Source organism: Etheostoma cragini, chromosome 16 (assembly GCF_013103735.1).
Source record: "Etheostoma cragini isolate CJK2018 chromosome 16, CSU_Ecrag_1.0, whole genome shotgun sequence".
NCBI lineage: Eukaryota > Metazoa > Chordata > Actinopteri > Perciformes > Percidae > Etheostoma > Etheostoma cragini.
Window position 1 is genome coordinate 22,329,013 of NC_048422.1, and position 19,014 is coordinate 22,348,026.

Below are 19,014 nucleotides of genomic sequence, written 5' to 3' on the forward strand. Positions count from 1 at the left end.
TGAGAATGTCTGTCATGTCTGTCTGTCAAATACAAAGACAGGTAGCTTAAGAAAATAGTCCCCAACCAATGCACTATTTACTACAGTTTATGTACCTTTAGTGCCCAGCTGATTTAAGAAATAGTCATCTGTTATTTTAAAGAAACTGTATATTTGTGAACTGTTTTCAAATGTTTACATCTTCAGTAGTAACCAGTGGACTTTGGGCGGACTAACACTGCTGATTTTGTTCATTCATGGGATTCTATGACAATAAGAAAAATAAAGAATAAAGTCAGACCGATCCTTTTCACAACACAACACTGATACAAGCAATTACAGCTGCAACGTGTAAAACATGAGAGCTCATAAAAAATGATGGTCTTTAAACTAGCCAACGTAACAGATAAAAAGTTGTTGGTTTTATATAAATTTTAACATGCAGGGCGTATGGAGCCCATTAAATCTTTTATCTGTGCTCAATTTGTAATGATTGCTTCATCACTATTTAATTAGTAATGCCTTGGAGCTTTAAAGATGGAACAGCGGCATTCTGATTGAAGGTAAGAGCCGTTTTTCATTATTTTTCTCTTTAAGGTCTCCGACACCAGCAGTATATGGACTCATTAGGAAATTTACAATATGAAAATATGTGTTATATATGTCAGGACCACAGTCTGTTTTACTGTGATAAGTTTGAATTTGTATAGTTTTAATACATTTTACATCAAAATGTCTAGAAATATACTTACGTAAATGTGTGTAGAGACCTCTTATTTCATTGTGTTTCTCTGTGTATATTCCCTATCCTTTAATAATTTGTCTGTATGTAGTATGTTTACCTAGCCTGGATGCCAGCAAACCTAGCGTCATCCACAACATTTGAGGTCAGGAAGTTCGGTATGGTCATGAGCCATTGTGGAGAAACCATGCTCACACCAGAGCTGTTTGGATTGTTTTCTCTGTTTTTTGTCATTTCTTCGGGTCTTAAACAGTTGGTCGGACAAAACAGGAAATCTTCGCTATGCACTTTTTAATTAAGTAAATGATCTGCAGGTTAATCGGCAATGGGAATAATTGTTGGTTGCAGCCCTATCGTGTATTTAACATACATTTCAGTAAAATAGCAGATAGTAGTAAACTATATATCTATATATATATTTAGATCTCTCAGCTTTTTTTACTCTGTCACTACCTCTCCCCCCTCTCTCTCTTGCTCTCTCTCTCTCTTTGTTTCTTTCTTTCTCTCTCCTCCTCTCTCTCTCTCTCTCTCTCTCTCTGTCTATCTCTGTCTCTCTCCCTCTGTCTCTCTCTCTCCTTCTCTGTCCATCTCTGTCTCTCCAGCGCCTGTAAACAGCTCTCCAAGCAGACAGTGTTCTACAGATTTATCACAGTGTGGCAGTGAACCCAGAGAGCCAGCCTCTCAAATAAAAAGGACTTTGCTGGATCTAGACTGGAAATAAACCTGCAGTGCTCCTTTGGTGGGGAATATTCCACCTCTTAACCCGCTAAAACACGGGCATGTTGTGTTTTTATATTAAAATCAGAGTAAGGATGTTGGCACAGATGTTGCATCTTCATGCCAAACAGGATTCAAATTGTACGGTCAGATGGAAGTCAAAGCATATACTTAAACCGAGGAACCGAAAAGTAATTTCAGCTGCATCTCCGAAAACCCTCTTCTCCACACAAATGATTTATGCTCATGAAAACAAAGACAGCACTAACTGCCAACTCCTTTCAATACAAATGTTATTACATCAGCTTTTTCAAATCATCAAATAAATCATTATTCAATCACAACAGTGATGTCTGTGTTTTAGTTATCACAAAACAATCCTGGTCGAGGTTGCAGAGCGTGATAAGAGTCAGAGAGAGCAATGCCAGTCATCCGATCGCAATCAGACACTCAAAGGCCTGATTGTCCTTCTCTGCAGAATCGGTTTGGTGCTTTGGCAGTCAACCCTAACCCTAACCCTAATCATTAGGCTGGTAAACTGTGCTGTCCAAGATAAAAAACCTGGCAGCGAGGCTGAGGAAACATTTGCAATGCCAGGTAACGTAAAGCTAACATATCCGGGGCTAACAGTCACAAACAGTCACAGGAGCCCACTGAGGATAATGTCACGGTGTGTGCGTGTAATTATATTATTACAGGGGCAGGAGATGACTGATGTTTTTTTTGCATCATTGACATGCATTTCTCATGCAAATCAAGCCGAAATTATTGGATTTAATTTGGCACAGTGCCAGTTACAGCATCAACGTGTCATTACCTATATCACTGCTTTGATCCAATCAAACAGGATTGATCACATATTTATACCTGGGAATAATGAATTCCTACAGCAGAATATGCTTTTGGTCGCTTTTAGTTATGTTCATTGTTACTTTATAATAATGAATTATTATATGAACAAACCATTTATAACTGTGTGAAGAAATACTTTATTTATGAGAATTAACATGGGAGCAATGCTTTACGAATGATGAACAAAGCATTTAGTAATATTTTGCAACTGGTTTATAATTGGAAAATGATTTCATTTATAAATGGTTGATTTATTACCTATTTAGTATAAAACATGTACTTACATTGATCTTGGCATCTTTACCAAGATGTACTTGGTAAGTAAAGATTGGCATCTTTACTATGATCAGACCATTTATAACTGTGTGAACCAATGCTTTACTGATGATGAATTATGTCTGAACATTAAATTACTCATGATGACCAAACCATTAATTAATAGGTTACTAATGCTTAATAAATGATGAATTGTGTGTAGTTATTATAAAGTGTTACCCATTTAGGTATGATAAGAAATGTCATTTTATTCTATGTTATAGGGAGATAAAAACAAAATAAAAACCCTTAAATAAAAAGTTGTGAATATATATTGAAAACATACCGTAAACTTTAACTTTGAGAAAAACATCTCAACTTAAGGTTCCTCTTACTAGCTTCCTCCAGACCTTTCACCAACATCTTACAGTCTTTCCAAAAAGCTAATAGGGGGAGAGTTAAGCTTCTCTTGTCAATAAGAATTTAAAGTTCACTATTAATGATTTTCAGCCATGTGTCAAGTCATATTTTATGAACCAAACCTGAGTTTATAGCTTTTTCGCTAATGTTGGCAGAGCGGTGCCTAAAGGAAAACTACGGTCTTTGGAGCTACAGTCATCAGTTGTTTTAAAATAAAAATAAAAACCCAAGTTGTAATAAGCTGTAGTCAGCCTTTAAGACCTCAATAAAAGACAATAATAAAAAGAAATCTGCAAGTCTTTGATGTTTTGAATTCAGGTTTACAAAAGCACAAAACACTGCACCTTACCTTACACTCTCCATTGATGCAAATGTCCAGAGAGTCCGCCTGACATCGGGTGCCATCTATGACTGCAGGAGAACGCTCTGTGTAGAAGTTATAGCCCTCTGCCAAGCAGTTCAGCGCACAGGGCTTAACACCACCTGGGTTACATAGAGTGCACATAGAAAGAGAACACGGTTGTCAAGAGTTCAGCTTGCACACAGAAAAAAGACAACATGACATGAACGCTAGTAGAACAACTCAGAGATAAACAATAAACAACACACAGAATACCAGAAAACACTGGCGCTGTTGAAGCCAGCTCTGGGATCTCCTTTCGACTTGTTGATAATAATAACAATGTAAAGGAAAGTCATCGGCGCTCGGATCCAAAACCTCCGGGCCTGACGTCACTGTAACACCGACACCGACTTGAGACAGCGCTGAGCGCCAACAACACTTACACCGACATCAACACGCAGGTTATCTGATGTTTATACAGGACGGCTCGCAGCCCACCGCGCGCTGTGCATCAGGAGGTGATGGATTTGAGAAAACAGACGGCTGTGATAAAAGACATCTATCTTAAGCTCTTCCAACTCTGAAAGAAAAAACTATGTTTACATGCTTCAAACTTGTATCACTTGTTCTTCTCAAACTCCTGCCAATAACTGTGAAAGTACAATAGCACCCATTCTGGCTTAGTCCCAAGAATGGGGCTTTCTTCTGGGAGATCCTTGACATGAAGTGTGTCAGGACGTCAAAAATGTGAAATCTCCCAGGTTGAACAATCCAGAAGTGAGGGTCTTCAAACACAGCACAGTGTCCAGGAATCTGAAGAATTCTCTTCCAATCAAAGAGACCTTCCCACTGTTGATGTTAACTGGGTACACAAGACAGGCCGGCCTGCAGGCTCTCATTTGTGACGCAAAAAGGATGACAGGAATATTTCACAGCTCAGGTTAGAAAAAGTAGAGATTAGATGTGTGAAATATCCTGTTGCCAGTTGCATCTACATGAAGGACCTAGGGATAACGTGAAGGTTTATTAAGTGAGGATTGTGAGGATTTATGCATAACACCAACATTTTCAGAGGGTTTAATAGATTCACAAACAGCTGGTGCAACTCAGTTCTGAACTCACCCCCAGTGTAAGGCTTCCAGTTGTAGTACTTCCCCCGGAAAGGCATGCTGTCAAAGTTGCCGCACTGCTTCTCTCGAAAATCACGAGATCCTGCAGGACAGGCCTGCAGAAACATATAGAAAAAGAGTTCAGTTTTGTATGCAATTTGAGATGCTTGGAGGACCATACTAGTTCCAGTGTCAAGGATACTTTGCATTCCTGCTAACCATTTAATTTATTTCCATACAATATGTAAATGAAATAAAAACTCTTGAAACTTGCTTGAGTTATCCACGTCCAGCAGATAAGATAGAAAGACTGACTTGGAAGATGGATAAAATGGATAATATGTTTGTTGGAATATTGAACCCACCAACATTTGCCTCTCTTACCTTTTCTTTTTGTGCATGCTTTACCATTCACGGATAATTACACAGAAAAGATTTGCTCTCCACAATGTTCAGTGTTTGTGATTTAAACGCCACTGTGCCTGGAGGCTGTTGCTGTTTTCTTTTGTGGTTATTGACACGAACATTATTTTCTATCAGAATTTAAGTATTAAAAACTGTTGCAGAGTGAAGCAATACAGACGTTTCAAATCAATTTGCTATTAAACTGCCAGCATTACCAAGCAATGCTTATGTAACTTTGACAAAATGGACCTGATGTGATGGAAAATCAACTCAAACGAGTTTTAAGAGTCTGCCAATTGATTTTCATTATGCAGGAAATCAATGGAAACCGATGGATAACTGGAACGATCGGGGAAAAAAACACCCATAAATCTAGAAATCTGTGCGTGCAATTTTTTCAATGTCAGAAAAAAAGTACATGATTTGTAGCAAAGGGGCTAAAACCTGCAAACAGAACGCTGGTCCTTTAAGATCTTAAGATGCAGGCTAGCATGACCATCATCTGAAAAGACGATTTCTTCACTCTGGAAAGTGTCTATTTGTATAGACAGTATCATTATTAACAACTGGACGAAGACTGCATCAGATGTCCCGTTTTATTTTTTTGACACTAAAACAGACTTGCTTCTTGGAACTGTGAAACGGTGTGGGTTGCATTGGGAGGGTTTTTGCTTTGTTTTCATGAGTAAATGTTGCTCCAGTAAGAGGGGGTAAGAAGAAAAAGGGTAAAGAAACTCTTTATGGTGTGAAAAGGTCCTTAGAACCCCCAAAACACTTTCCCCTAGGACAAATAAAAGCTCTTGGGTCAAAGCTGTATTTCACAGGCTGAAAGTGTTCCCCGTCGGAGCCGACCACGGGGAAGGCTGAGCCACTTTGATTACCACTCAAGTGTTTTGCCAAAATGGCAGCTTTAAACTTGCACATCAAACATGCAGACTTAGTCAGAAGAGACAGAATAATATTATTACAACTGTGTTGAAATGACAAATTAGATTTGCATGTTTCCAACACGTGTTTCTTCAAGGATCCCCATTATCAATGAACCTGTTGCTTATGTTTTGGTTAATAGTATAAATTAATCATTTATTTCAAATTAAATGTCAGAAAATAGTTAATAATCACAAAGATCACCTTGAGCCAAATGTGACATCTTACAACAGCAAACCAAAACCCAAAGAAAAGCAGCAAGTCATCTAGTGGAGCAATGTTTGTTGTTTAAGACAACTAATTGCTGTATTATAATACTAAATAGCTGGAGTGTCCCTTTAATGTCAACTATAAGCTGCATATCTGACCATGTCCAAGGCTAATGGGCTTGCACCCAAACAGAAAAGTGATTCCCTTTTCAATAGCTTCTGCATGAAGCATTGTGCTAATGGAGGCAGCTTTACAATAGAAAGTAACCTCCCACAGGACGGACGTAGTAGCCACAGGAAGGGAAGGGAGGCACCCATTAACAGAAATATGTGACCGCTGATCAATGTGATATAGCTGGGATATAATCATCAATGTATGCAAGCAAGTGTGTGTGAGTATTTGTCATTGCATCTACATCTGCATACACACACACACACACACACACACACACACACACACACACACACACACACACACACTTCCCTAGACAAGATGTGGTCAGTGTGATGAAATAGCGGTTAGGGATGTTGTTTGTTTTCCAAAGAAAATACTCAGTGCTTGCTCTGAGCTGTTATTTTTAAGACTTGCGGTTAAACGTCCACCAGGGCCCTAACTATTTCAATTTTCACCTTCTGAAAAAAAGACCACCTAGAAATAGTTGAACAGAGATCTCAACTTGCAGCCATGTTAAATATTTGTTTAAAGTTTTGCTCCAGACCTAAAAAGAAAAAAAAAAAAAGGTCTGTGAATTTCTTTTCATGAAATACGCTCGGATACTGTCATCCGCGTTGGCTCGAGTCAAATGTCACAAACAATATGTGAACTATTAAGTAACAAAGTTAGAGTTTGAGTGAATCGTTTGAGTGAACCCAAACCTTACAGGGGAATATTGGATCACTGCCTTATCATTATCTGACCTGTTTTCCAGGAAGAAAACATGAAAACTGAAGGGAACAGTTGTGATGTTTTGAAGTGGGGTTGTTTGAGGTACTGGTCTGAGTTGGTGGTCTGCTGCTGCCTCTACCACTCCCATGTTCTGCGAGTTGAAATGACTGTTGTTGAATTTGATCAAAGGAGTCTAGTTGCTTTTACGATATATCCGCTGGGCTGTCTGATAGCAAGGTAAAGCGGGGAAAATAAGTGTGGTAAACACTTAAACGGATATTTCAAGGTGTCTAAAATTTGTCTATCTGCAGCCAGCATCCATAGCTGTACATTGCTTATCTTCCGTGTCGGTACTGATGTCTGCTTCTCCAAACTGGGGGGTGTGCCGACCGCCATCTACTGTAGCTAATACACTTACTATGGAGAAGTAGCTCATGCAAACCCATTTCAAAAAAATCGGAACCATCCTGACAAAGGCCGTGTAGTGCTCCTAGCTAATGATGCATCTTATAAAGCCTTTCCAAAGATAACATGTACTTCAGGAGGTTCAGCAGACAGGCTGTGACAGGCCACATCTGTCCCAGGTCAGACTGCCTTAACTATCTCAGTCCCTTTACAAATCAGAGCAGAGCATCTACCAAGAGGACAGTTTAGTTTCCAGGTCACGTGTGTACTTTGCTTTAAATACCAAGCATACGGAGTGAAACAGGGAGGCAAAGAAATGAAGACACTCACATCGGTGTTACAAGATCTGTAACGTTTCCTCTCTCCGAGACAGTACTTTCCTCCTCCAGACGGGCTGAGAGGCACAGGAGAAGTGAATGAGTGGGGAATTGAAAAGAGTGAGAGGACACACATCAAGCACCATTAATCACAAACTCTTCAAAGAAATCATATTTGGTGAATACAGGTCTTAAAAACAGGCTTTGAAAAACTGCCAGACGACAAAGTGTGTTTGTGTGTCTTTGCTGAGAGCGTGTGCCAATGATTCGTTCATGAAATTCAAGCTGCTCTAAGAGCTCTTAAGTGTGACGTGACATTTAGATTTGGGAGAGAGACTAAAGTCTGTAACCTCAGAACGAGTCACTACATCTACTACATCTGTGAAGGGGTTTGTTTTCATTCTCTTATCATGTCTGTCCTTCTCACCTTCATTAGCCTCCCTTTCCACTTCATTTACAAAGGGAGACATGTTCAGTAATTAATGTGTTAGAGGCTAGTCTGGCTGTGTTTTCTCTGCCTCCCTCTTCTTTTTGCCGATGCCTGAGTGGCAGCGATCACCTTACACAGGTGTTCCACATTAAACCGGTGTTTTCTCCTCTTCCCCCTTCTTTCCCCCTTTTTTTTCCTTCCCTCCGGTTCACCCTGGCTCCGGTCTTCCCATGACGTGTCCGACGTAATATCTAGCTTCCAAAAAAACAAAGGAATGCGACGATGGAAGAAGGACGAAGATCCCTAAAGGTCTACATCCATTGTGGACAATAGATGCGACAATTTGTCTCGTGAGGACACACAAGAGGTCTTAAACCAAAACTACATAGTCCTTTAATCTGCAGGAGAGAGTGAGCTGTGTCTTAACTGATTGCACATGTTACATCAGTCAATCTCAAAAAGCATGAGAACACACTTCTGTTCTTAGTTACATTAGAAGATAGTGCCGTCCAGCCTTGAATGAACCCTCTTCTGGTGATTTTTAGTCTGTGTTTTTACAGCGAGACTAGAAGAAGTAACATAAACTTCCTACTCACTACTGCTTCACTTAGTCTGGTTTACGGTGGCTAATATTGGCAATCTTTAGGTAAATGTTGCGGCATTAAAGACGTCGCTGAGTCACTTCTCTGACTTTATGACTCTTCTTTACTTGTGCTACTGTTACAGTCTATGTTGGAGTCTTTGCATTAAGAATTGGTTGAGCGTGCGCTCCATGTACAGAGGCTCAGTCCTTGTCACATCGCCCTTTGCTGCATCTATTCCCCCTCTTTCTCCCACTTTCCTTACTTTATCTGTCCTATCAATAAAAGGCAATAAAAGCCCCCAAAAAAGTATTGTTTCATATTTGACACTTCTTGATGTCTTCCAGCAAAAACATGTAATTCTAAAACAGGTAAGCCAGGATGTTTTTAGCCTGGAAGCAGGATGTAATGACACCAGTTGATGGGCTCTTTAAAGCTTTTTGTGATAAACTGTGTGTATAAACAAAAAACTTGGCTTAACAGTCTTGCAACACTGTAATTGTCCATTTCACTGTCCGTATATCAGAACAGGCGGCTCTGACCGGGCAAAAGTTCATTGAAAATGCTTCGTCACATCCTGTAGGAGTCGGTTTTTATAAAGGAGTCATCTCATAGAGCTGTAAAGGAAAAACCACTAGCCACTGGCAGTTTTGTATTTTTTTCCAAGGAAAGAGACATTTCCTTGGAAATATTTTGCTAATAATTTACCTCACAGACTAACTAGTTCTCTCCCACTCAAGCATACACATGTGCACACACACACACAAACACACACCTGTAGGCAGGACCTGGATGTGTGTGTTCAGCTTGCTGTGGCTTACTTTGCCTACTTACGCTGGGCTGTCACAGTGCCTCATGGAGGAGGATACACCGCCCCCACAGGTCCTGCTGCACTCCCCCCACGTAGACCAGGGGCCCCAGCCTCCGTCCACACTCTGAGGCCAGGTACCGAACGCAACACACTCCCCCTGGTAGCACCACTGGCCCGGGAGGAGCAGAAACACAGACAGCAGGGAGAGGGAAACCTTGGTTATCAGGCTGTGGAGTTGAATCATTTCTTTACAACAAAAACACACTTAGACACATTAACAATTGTTTTACAGTCTTCCGTTGAGACTCAGAATAAAAATCTTTAAAACACAGAATACCTACGTGTCACTTTTACAGTTTTCAAACAGTTTTGAGCTCACAATAAATTAATGTGCATCTGTGTACAGTGAAATGTAGACTCTACACACTGACTGAGGACGTTTTTTCTTCAATAGCCTATCCACTCTGTCACACTTTAAGAACTTGTGATTACATTAGTCAACCTACAATTTTATTTCCACAGTATTCCTGGTATTTCTCCTCTTTTACCTGTCAGTTTACATTTTCTTATTGCTGTCATGCTTTTCTCATCGTTGAGGTAAGTTGCTGTCGGATGATTGTCTCAATTTGGTTTAATTCAACATTTGGGGGATATGTGTTTGACTGCTTGCTTTTCCGAGTTACAATTCTATGTCGCACAATCGTCCTGTCACAAATGAAATGTTTAATTAATTAGAAATTAAAGAACCATTTGCTCACTCAATACCAATAAGTTAGTCTGGTGTGACGTACTCCTAACTTTCTCTGGATAACGGTGGCTAATATAAGTGTATGAACAGTGAATCTCATTTAACGTACATTATAATGTCTTATTTGTTTAACACACATGTAAACGTTTGTGATATTAGGGGAGATTAAAAACTATAACTACTTCTTTGGCGAACAAAAGTGACAGTGCAAAGTGTCCTAAACTCCTCTGTGATACAATCGAGCCGGTACAGAGACCAAAACCTTAAAGCGCCATTTTATGCATTTTAAGGTTCATAATTGTATTTTGAGGTTGTATCAGAATAGGTTTACATGGTTTAATTTTCAAAAAACACCATATTTCTTTTCACCCTTCGTGTTTAGGTCTCTGTAATAGCTACAGGTTGTTGTAGCTATTACAGAGTGAGACTTCTCACTTCTATACTATCTTTGTCGGGAGTCATCCATGCTCAGTAGCGAGGTTAAGATCCCATCAGCTAAATAACTCTTTCCCCAACTTTGGTCAGTACAAGGCAGGATTAGCTGGGAGACTTGGAAGTAGTTTTTTTGGAGATTGTCAACTAGTGTGTGTTAAAGCAGTGTTTCGCCATTGAGAACGAGCTAGCATCTTAGCGCTAGCATGCCACAATCAGCCACCTCGTCTCGGCTAGTGACGGACAAAGCCGTGCAGATGTTGAACAGCTCACCCGGAGACTGAAGGCAGAGGACATTAAGAAACCGGATCTCACTCAAAACAGCATAGATAGTTTTTTTCCAAGTTTGTATGCGTGTGGAAAAACTAGAGACACAAAATAACACCCCAAATCCCAGAAAAAGGTGTTTTTTTTATAGTCATATGTATTTTATAATATAATAATGGGCACTTTAATTAATAAGAAACTTCCTTTATAGCTGGAGACACTGCACTTATGTACTGGGCGGAAGGAATTGATTAATTGGTGTTTTAACAGTCAAGATGCATCTTGTAAAGAAGATAGCTTCTGAGTTGTTTGGAAAATGTGTTCTTATAATTCTCTTGAACACATTCTTAACTTAATACCTTTATTTTATCAAGGCTTAATTAATGGAACCGTTTCGTAACCTAATTTTAGATGTTTTTGTATTCTTGTTGAAAGTTTCCAGAGTACTGTGAGGTGTTTTCAGAGGCAGCTGAGGGATCGAAAGCCCCATGCTGTGTTATTCAGGAGTGTTTTAAGCCTCGCGCTAAGCTCTTCACAGCTCCAGAAGGAAGAGGGGATCAGAGACGGCCCTCTGTCCATCCAACTGTATCAGTCAGTTAAGATCGACTGAAGACAGAGGGCAACGTTGGGCCAAGGACGTCGGACTGGGGGTGGAAAGGGCACTACGTACCCATGGCCCTCATGTGAGGAGGGCCCAAAAAGATGCTCGAATGAATACTGTAGATGTGGATGTGAAGAGGGGCCCATGGAGAATGCCTTTCTAAAGCGCCCAGAATTTTGTGCTAAGCCATTGCGTTGGGCCCTCAGAGAGAGAGGTTGGGGAGGTGGGGAGAGGGGAAGGGAAACTGACCGGCAGGGACTCAGAAGGTAAAAACCCATCCATTGGTTAGTTTCTCTCTCTCTTCCGCCTCCCTCTCCCCCCTCCCCCCCAGTCTTTTTCTCCCTCTCTCCCTGCTCCTGTTGGAAGGGCCTCTCTCCATTACACGCCGGGTGAGAAATGGCTGACATACATATTCCTTTGAAGCTGTCCTCTGGCAGGGGCAGACAGGGTATGCCACCGGCTCTCCTAAAGCTGCATCAAAAGCTGTTCCAAAGCCCCCCAGGCTCAACCTGGGGCCCCCTGTGTTGTCCAGGACCCTGTCCGTGGGCCCCGGTCCTCAAAGGCTCCACTGAGCTAATGGTAATCGACGGTGACAGCTTGTAACACTCTCCCATTCTTCCCTTTTAGACCTCGGACCATCCGGTGACAATGGCTGCCGTAATCCGTGTTAAAACTGTCTCCCCCTAACCTGGCTGGCATCAACAGTGGGCCGATGTCCTAAAGCATGGCCTGCTTGTTTGTGTGTGTGTGTGTGTGTGTGTGTGTGTGTGTGTGTGTATTGCATGAGTGCACATTTAGGGAACGGGTTCCCCTACCGAGTGGAAAAGATGGCAGCCGAGGCAGTGAGGTTCATTTCTGCATACAGAGGAGGGTATTAAAGTGCTCATTTCACATCACCAGGTGCTGACCTTAGTACGTTTGCAATGGTTAAAGGGCCAGTTCACCCACTTCACAGTTTTCTCACTTAGCTCTGCGGTAGTCATGCAGATAGTTTTGGTTACATTTTATTTGAGAAAGCGGTCCTTGCTTGCCTTAACCAAAATATAACGGAGGTGAATTCAATCTAATTTTGGTGCTCGCTGCATGGAATAATACATTGACAGCAACATATTTCCTAAAACAAAGTCCCTGTTTCTCTGGATAATACACAGAGGGAGCTCTCAAGAGATTTAACTGGGAATGTTTCTTCGGTAGAAAGTGGTGCTGCTAAAAAGTTTATACAACAAGGTCTGTGGATTATCCAGCACAAATGCTCAATTAAAGCCGCCAAAAATTAACAGTTTTGATGGGAAAACTATAAGAGGAGTTACTCACAGGGGAAAATAAATCTAATGCCCCTGTGTCAGCTGTATGTATTTACTTTTTTACATATTCAAATCCTTCTCTTTTCTCTTTCTGTAAAACATATACAAATAATTCCTACTGTCATTATACTTGCAAAACTGTATGTGGGACCTGGGTTTGGTGGTGCAAATGTAAGAAAATAAGCCCTTTATCTTTGTTTATTGTAACTTTTCCTGTGGAATCAATAAAAACATTGCACTCTGGGATGTGTACAGACGTGTGTAACCAAATGTAATTTGATTGCATAACATCCATGGCTTGTGGCTTTGTAGTAGCTAGCAGAGATATCAAGGGTCAGAGGTGAGTGTCTGTTGTAAAAAAATGTATTTACATTTCCGAAGATTGAGATCTTTATTAATTACTCCCACATCCTCCTCCTGATCTAACAACGTGGGCGAGGGATATCTTAAAATCTGACTTATTCAAAGACACCACTCGGCTTAAGTGAGAAAGTTTTCTTTTTGGTAATTCGGGTGAATCTTTAAACGTATATTGAAATAAATATGGGATGACTTACCCCTTTGTCAATGCTGCCAGTCTGGCACAGGGTCCCCTCGGCAGCAGGGATACTGTTGGTTACACAGCGGTTGCTTTTGCTAAGGCACCAGAGCTCTCTACACACTTCCTAGGAAAGAAGGCCAAAGCAAGTTGGTCAGAATAAATCAATTCAGCAGACTGGGGGATGGATCACTGATTAAGTGTGAGGATGATTTATCAGTAGCCTGTGGTGGTATTTTCCTCCTAGTGTTTTTTCTTCTCCACTCTGACAGGGAAAAACAAAGACACGTAAACTCTTCTATAAATCTGCGTGATTCCAGATCAAATCAGAGGATGAGAGGAGTTGATGAGACCACATCGAGGCTGCTGAGAGGCATCTAACTTTGAGAGCCCATATGCTTTGGATCATAGTGCATCTTGAGCAATACCAAGGGGTCATCAGGTGCTGTTAATGTTCTCTTATGAGAAATGAAGAGTCAGCTGGATCAACATAGAGAACGTTTGCTCACGTTCACCTCAGGACCACATGGGACCGTGAAATCAGTTCAAGAAATACAATTTTTGCTTCTTAGGGGAAATCAAGAGTGAGCAATAGGCCTCCCAAGTCTTAGATAAAGACGACTTGTAGGCCTAACAAATATCTTTAGTATTACTGAGCGGTCTGAATAAACATCTTCATCTTCTCCTCCTCCTCCTCGCTCTTCAACTCAGGACTATAAAGAGAATTTATTTAGATTACTACAGGAAGGGAGTCTGTGTGAGAGAGATAGTGGGTAGACAGCACTAAGTTGCCCCCAAATAAATAAAACCGTAAAATGATCACATGTTACAAGGACAGCTCTGCACAACCTTGCATTAGATTTCCCATTAAACCAAGCTGGGTAGCCCCGCGTCTCCACTTCAAAGGCTTTTACAGGACAATTGTGTACGGCAGAAGAGCAGGCCCATGAAAAAGAGTTATGATCCGGCGCATAGATTGTGACCCCTGGGGTCAGTAAATATGCCCCGGCCCCGCAGCTCCCTGAGCCTATCCAGATTACATAAAGAGGCAAACTGCCACTCTCTGGTTGCAGTTGCGGCGGCTCCCCTCTGCCAGCTGGTTTCAATAAGCCGCTCCGCTGCTCCATTCACCATCTCGGACCCCTCTAAAAAGGTCAGCGGCACGGGCTTTAACGAACACGGATGTGGGCCTGATGGATTTACGCAATGAGAGAACAAGCCGGCAATTTAAAAAAAAAAGGGCAGAGGCGCTCGGTAAGGGCCTCGCTAATATAGCCGTCAAAGGTTGTTTGTTTTCATACCCTCAGCTTCCTGTGTCATGGTGTCCGTGTCGGTAGCTTTGAGGCACAGACTTACTGCGAAGTGGGAACGAAACCAAATAATTGACTTCCTCTCGAGGTCTGTGTTACTTTACCTACCTCTGACGCACTCTCACGCTGTGATTTAAAGTCTGTGAGGCACCCGCGGGTCCTTAAGAGTGTTGAATATAGTTGAACCATGTAAAGGTGTCATCGGCCATATTTAGTGAAATATTGCTCCACATCCGGAGTTCACAACCTCTTAAGGTAATGACTCCTAAACACAAAGCAATAGTTGTGAGCCATTGAAGATTTATTTCCCCTCCTTAGATTATTTGAGTTGACTTGATTTAATCCAACGTTGCCAGATTTGAGTTAAATCAAAAATCATCCAATCAAAACCTCAAACCCACCCAACCATCATTAAAGTAGCCTAATTATTTTAAAGCCAAGTCGCCACTTACATAAACACGTTATTGTTTATGTACTTAATCTTTCTCCCTTTTTGTTGTGTTATTGTCTTGTCATCATAATGTGTTATTAGCCTGTTTTGTGTGTTATTGTTTTTTTAATCATAGTTTTCATCATAGAGATACAAAATAATAAACAAGAAAAAAAGCAAAAACAGAACTTAGTGTGTAAGCATGCTAACATCAGTTAATTAGCATTAAATACAAAGTACAGCTAAGTTGGATGGGGATGTCATTACTTTTGCAGGTATTTGGTCATATACCATAGGGATGTTGTGGTTTCGTGGTTTCTGTTATTGTTACCTGTTTTTTGTTGATGGTCCGTGTTTTCTCCCTTGTCTTGTCTAATTATACTTCCTGTCGCCCCCCCAAACTATCAAGTATTTACCAAGAAAGAACCAAAAATTAGAGAAAAGCATGAAAAATAAACCTAATTTTATGCATCAGGATTTAGTTATACACCACAATATTGCAATAAGGGCAAACGGCACAATTGGTTAATTTACATTTTAGCATACATTTAGCATATTACTCAAGCAGTTGCACATTTTGTTTTCCCATTTTGTATATATTTAAATATTTGTTCTTATATTCTTATATTTTGTTCTTATATTTTATTATTATTATTATTTCATGTATATTGTATGTATGTATATTTTTTCCTATGTGCTGCTGTAACACTGTAATTTCCCATTTTTTGGGATCAATAAATATCTATCTATCTATCTTTCTAGTTAGTCCTACCCCAATAATTATCTCGTGACCCTTAGGGTACGAAGCCCCCATGCTCTACTGTGTTAAACCCAGTTGAATGGGACACAGCAGGTCATGTTTGGTTTCCATCCTGTCCTAAAGATGAATGAATGTGGTGCAGATTTGTGGCCAGAATGTCAGAGTCTTCTGTGGTTGAAAACATAAATCATAGTGTTATCTAACCGTCTAAACCAAACATGCTTTAGTGAAATATTAAAACTACAATATGACATTATTTATTGTTATATTAGAGATAAACTGAGATATGCTTCCCTTTCTTTTCCATCTCTGTTTTCATTTGCAGAACAAAATGATTAGAAAATACAACAAATACTCATCCAAATGTGGAAAAGTTCAACAGCCTTGGCTTCAGAAACCAGACTCTTCCACTCATTAGCCCTTTTATCCATTTCTGTGGTCTGTCCTGTAAGCCGTCGCAGAGGGCATCTCTTTCCCAGATGGCTGTGTGAAACAGATCTGATTGTCAGATGAAAAAAAAAACTCCAATCTAGCGCTTTTGAATCCGTGGTGGAATCCAATCTGCTCATAAATGTGTCTTTCGTGCTGATCTAAAAGCCACAATTATGAGCTTAGCAGCCAAAATAACAGGGCTTGATTCGGGGCCGGTTATAATCTGCTGTCTTTCAATGAAATGAAATAACTCTATGATCTCAGCTAATCTCTGTCTCCTTTTTTCCAATATTTACATCATGCAAAACAATATCAGGGTATTGTTCATTCAATCTTTGAAGATTCTTTCAACCCCTCTTTTAACCACGTGGTTGTTCCTTGTCTTTCACTGCCGGTGTCACTTCATGTACTGAGCTTTTCTCATTACTCTGGCAGGGGGTTGGTGAACCATTATTAAACATTACCATTACAGACTTTAAGATGAGGACAGTGTTGACTTCAATCCTTCATCTCTGTCTGAGATGTTTATAGATCAAAAAGAAGAATAGGGCAGCGTGTGGAAAGCCACCTCTGAACCAGCGCTAGTCGTCATACAATAATAAAACAATTATATTCCTCACGTTTATGAAGAGAACTGTAATCATCCCAGTAATGACTGAACAAGCTGTAGCTGTACATCAACACCTCTTAGAACTTTACCAGAAATTGAAATGGAGCTTTGGTTTGCTTCAGTTTTTTTCATTTGAATTGAATTTATATAGCACAGCTTTTACACATAAGCTTTTACAGCGCTTTTATCCATTTTTTAAGCAGTTTTATCCAAAGTGCTTTACAGGTAGCCACCATCGAGGCGGAGTGACGAACAGGATGTCACAGAGAGAAGGGGGAGACGCAATATCATTTAAACTCACATTTTCAGACATAAATGGTGTTGCACTCAGTTGTTCACATCAAAGATGACAAAAAAAGGTTGTGTAAAAATAAATATAAAGAAAGCTAGAGACAGGAGTTTAAACCTGGGCTACACAGCTGACCAATAACGCGGAAAATGACTGTGGATGTCTGACTGCTTTGTTTGTAGAAAGTTATAGAAATGGGGGACTTTATAAAGAAAGCTATTTGACCATCTGACATGCAGTTCTGACCGGGTATACTGGCCCCATATTGGGAGGAGGTCCAGATGGAAATTAAAGGTTGGTCTGAAGTGTCTAATGTCCCTTTCACACTGCATTGCAATCCTGAAGTTATCTAGCCTATTATCCTGAGGAGCTGTATGTGAGAACACATATGTCCGAATCAGTTAGGCCGGACATTAAACAGACTTTACCCTGCAAGCTCCAGGGTACAATGTCTGTGCAATGTCCGACTGAGCCCATGTCTAAATAGAGTAGATCTCTGTCTGGCCATTGGCCATTTCAAAATTCCTTAAAGGAAGACTTCGGCGCAAAATGAACCTAGTGGTTAATAACATATGTGTGCTGAGTCATTCGTTCTCTGGGATCTGTTTTAATGCTAATCTAATGTGTCTGTAGCTTGATCCAAGCTACCGCAAACCAGTGAATAGCTGCTAACGTTAGCATTCAAGGGTAAGCATAGGGTAAATTGCTATTTTATACCACTAACAAGGCTCAAAATAGCACCACACTTCCACTGTAGCATAATGAAGGGCCGTACATATAAAACGAAGCATTGAGAACTTTGTAAGTGTACAGGCAGTTTATTAAAAAGACAGCTTATAAAACATTACTTTTGGGTATACAGGCAGACGCCGTCTTGTAGAACAGACATGAGCAGTCGAACCACGAACGCTGTGTTTGAGCTATGTTACTGGTCACTGGTTGCAAGGCGTTTGTCGTGTGTCGTTCGACTGGTCACGACTGTTTTCCAAGATGGTGCCCTTACAAAGTTCTCCATGCTTATGATAGTTATCCCAGAGAAGGGTCGACTTACTGGTCGGTACAAATATGTTATTAACTCCGAGGTTCATTTCGAGCTGGAATTGTCCTTTAAAGCCAAGGTTGTCAATGTTTGACCAAGCGTCCAAAGCCCAATTTCATTCAATTTTATTCAGTTTCATTATATCACATATAAGAAAGAAAATGAAGTACATCCGCAGGAAATATTTGGCAAAATGGAACAATCAAGTATCAAATTTGTTGCAGGTTAGTTTTCTGTCAGTCAATTAATCCTTGAAGGTCTTATGATTTCTAAAACAGATGACCGGACGTCCACTCTCAATGGACATTAAACATCCTGACACCATGGAAAAGAAGGAGATCAGCTGACTGCAACAGTGTGTGCATGAGGTGTGTGAGTTTCGGGTTGTTACTGCTAAAAGAACACAATTCTATTTGTGTTCATATCCAAATAATATACTTGTTTACATCCCTGCTATCCGCTCTCCTTCCAGTCCAGTCCTGTGTGGGCAATGCTACTGTGAAAATGAAGGGTTGTGAACTTATAAAACTAGAATTTAATGAGCTTCTCTAGTCAAAAAACGTATAGCAGGGGTCCCTTTGGGTCAGTGAAAACAGGACAAGATGAAAGATGCTGGTTTCTTACCCCATACTTGCATTGGCGTGAGGAGGTTCCATACTGAAAGCGACACTGCTCGTCTGCATCGTACACCTGCCCCGGGGCCACTGTTGGGTACAGGAAGTCTCGTTTCAGAGGTTCATTGTCCAGACACGTCCCCCGACCTGAGCTGTCAAAAAAACAAACCTACAATAGGATTGTTTCTTACACAAAGAAACTGTTCTTCACTTGGCTGATGGCAGAGTTAGAAATGCCAAGATTGGATCCCC

The 19,014-nt window shown here is 40.6% G+C and overlaps 1 protein-coding gene across 3 annotated transcripts in view; it reads right to left on the minus strand.

The window, feature by feature from the left end:
• adamts6 (ADAM metallopeptidase with thrombospondin type 1 motif, 6) overlaps positions 1-19,014 on the minus strand; it is a 61,261-nt gene that overhangs the window by 15,894 nt on the left and 26,353 nt on the right. For 2 of the 3 annotated variants that reach the window (XM_034896080.1, XM_034896077.1), the window contains exons 11-16: positions 18,773-18,914; positions 13,298-13,405; positions 9,412-9,557; positions 7,580-7,643; positions 4,431-4,533; positions 3,315-3,448 (exon numbers count right to left, since the gene is read on the minus strand). In XM_034896080.1, the coding sequence (XP_034751971.1) occupies positions 3,315-3,448; positions 4,431-4,533; positions 7,580-7,643; positions 9,412-9,557; positions 13,298-13,405; positions 18,773-18,914 (697 nt within the window). The remainder of the gene's footprint in view (positions 1-3,314; positions 3,449-4,430; positions 4,534-7,579; positions 7,644-9,411; positions 9,558-13,297; positions 13,406-18,772; positions 18,915-19,014) is intronic. The other variant, XM_034896079.1, reaches the window with a different exon arrangement.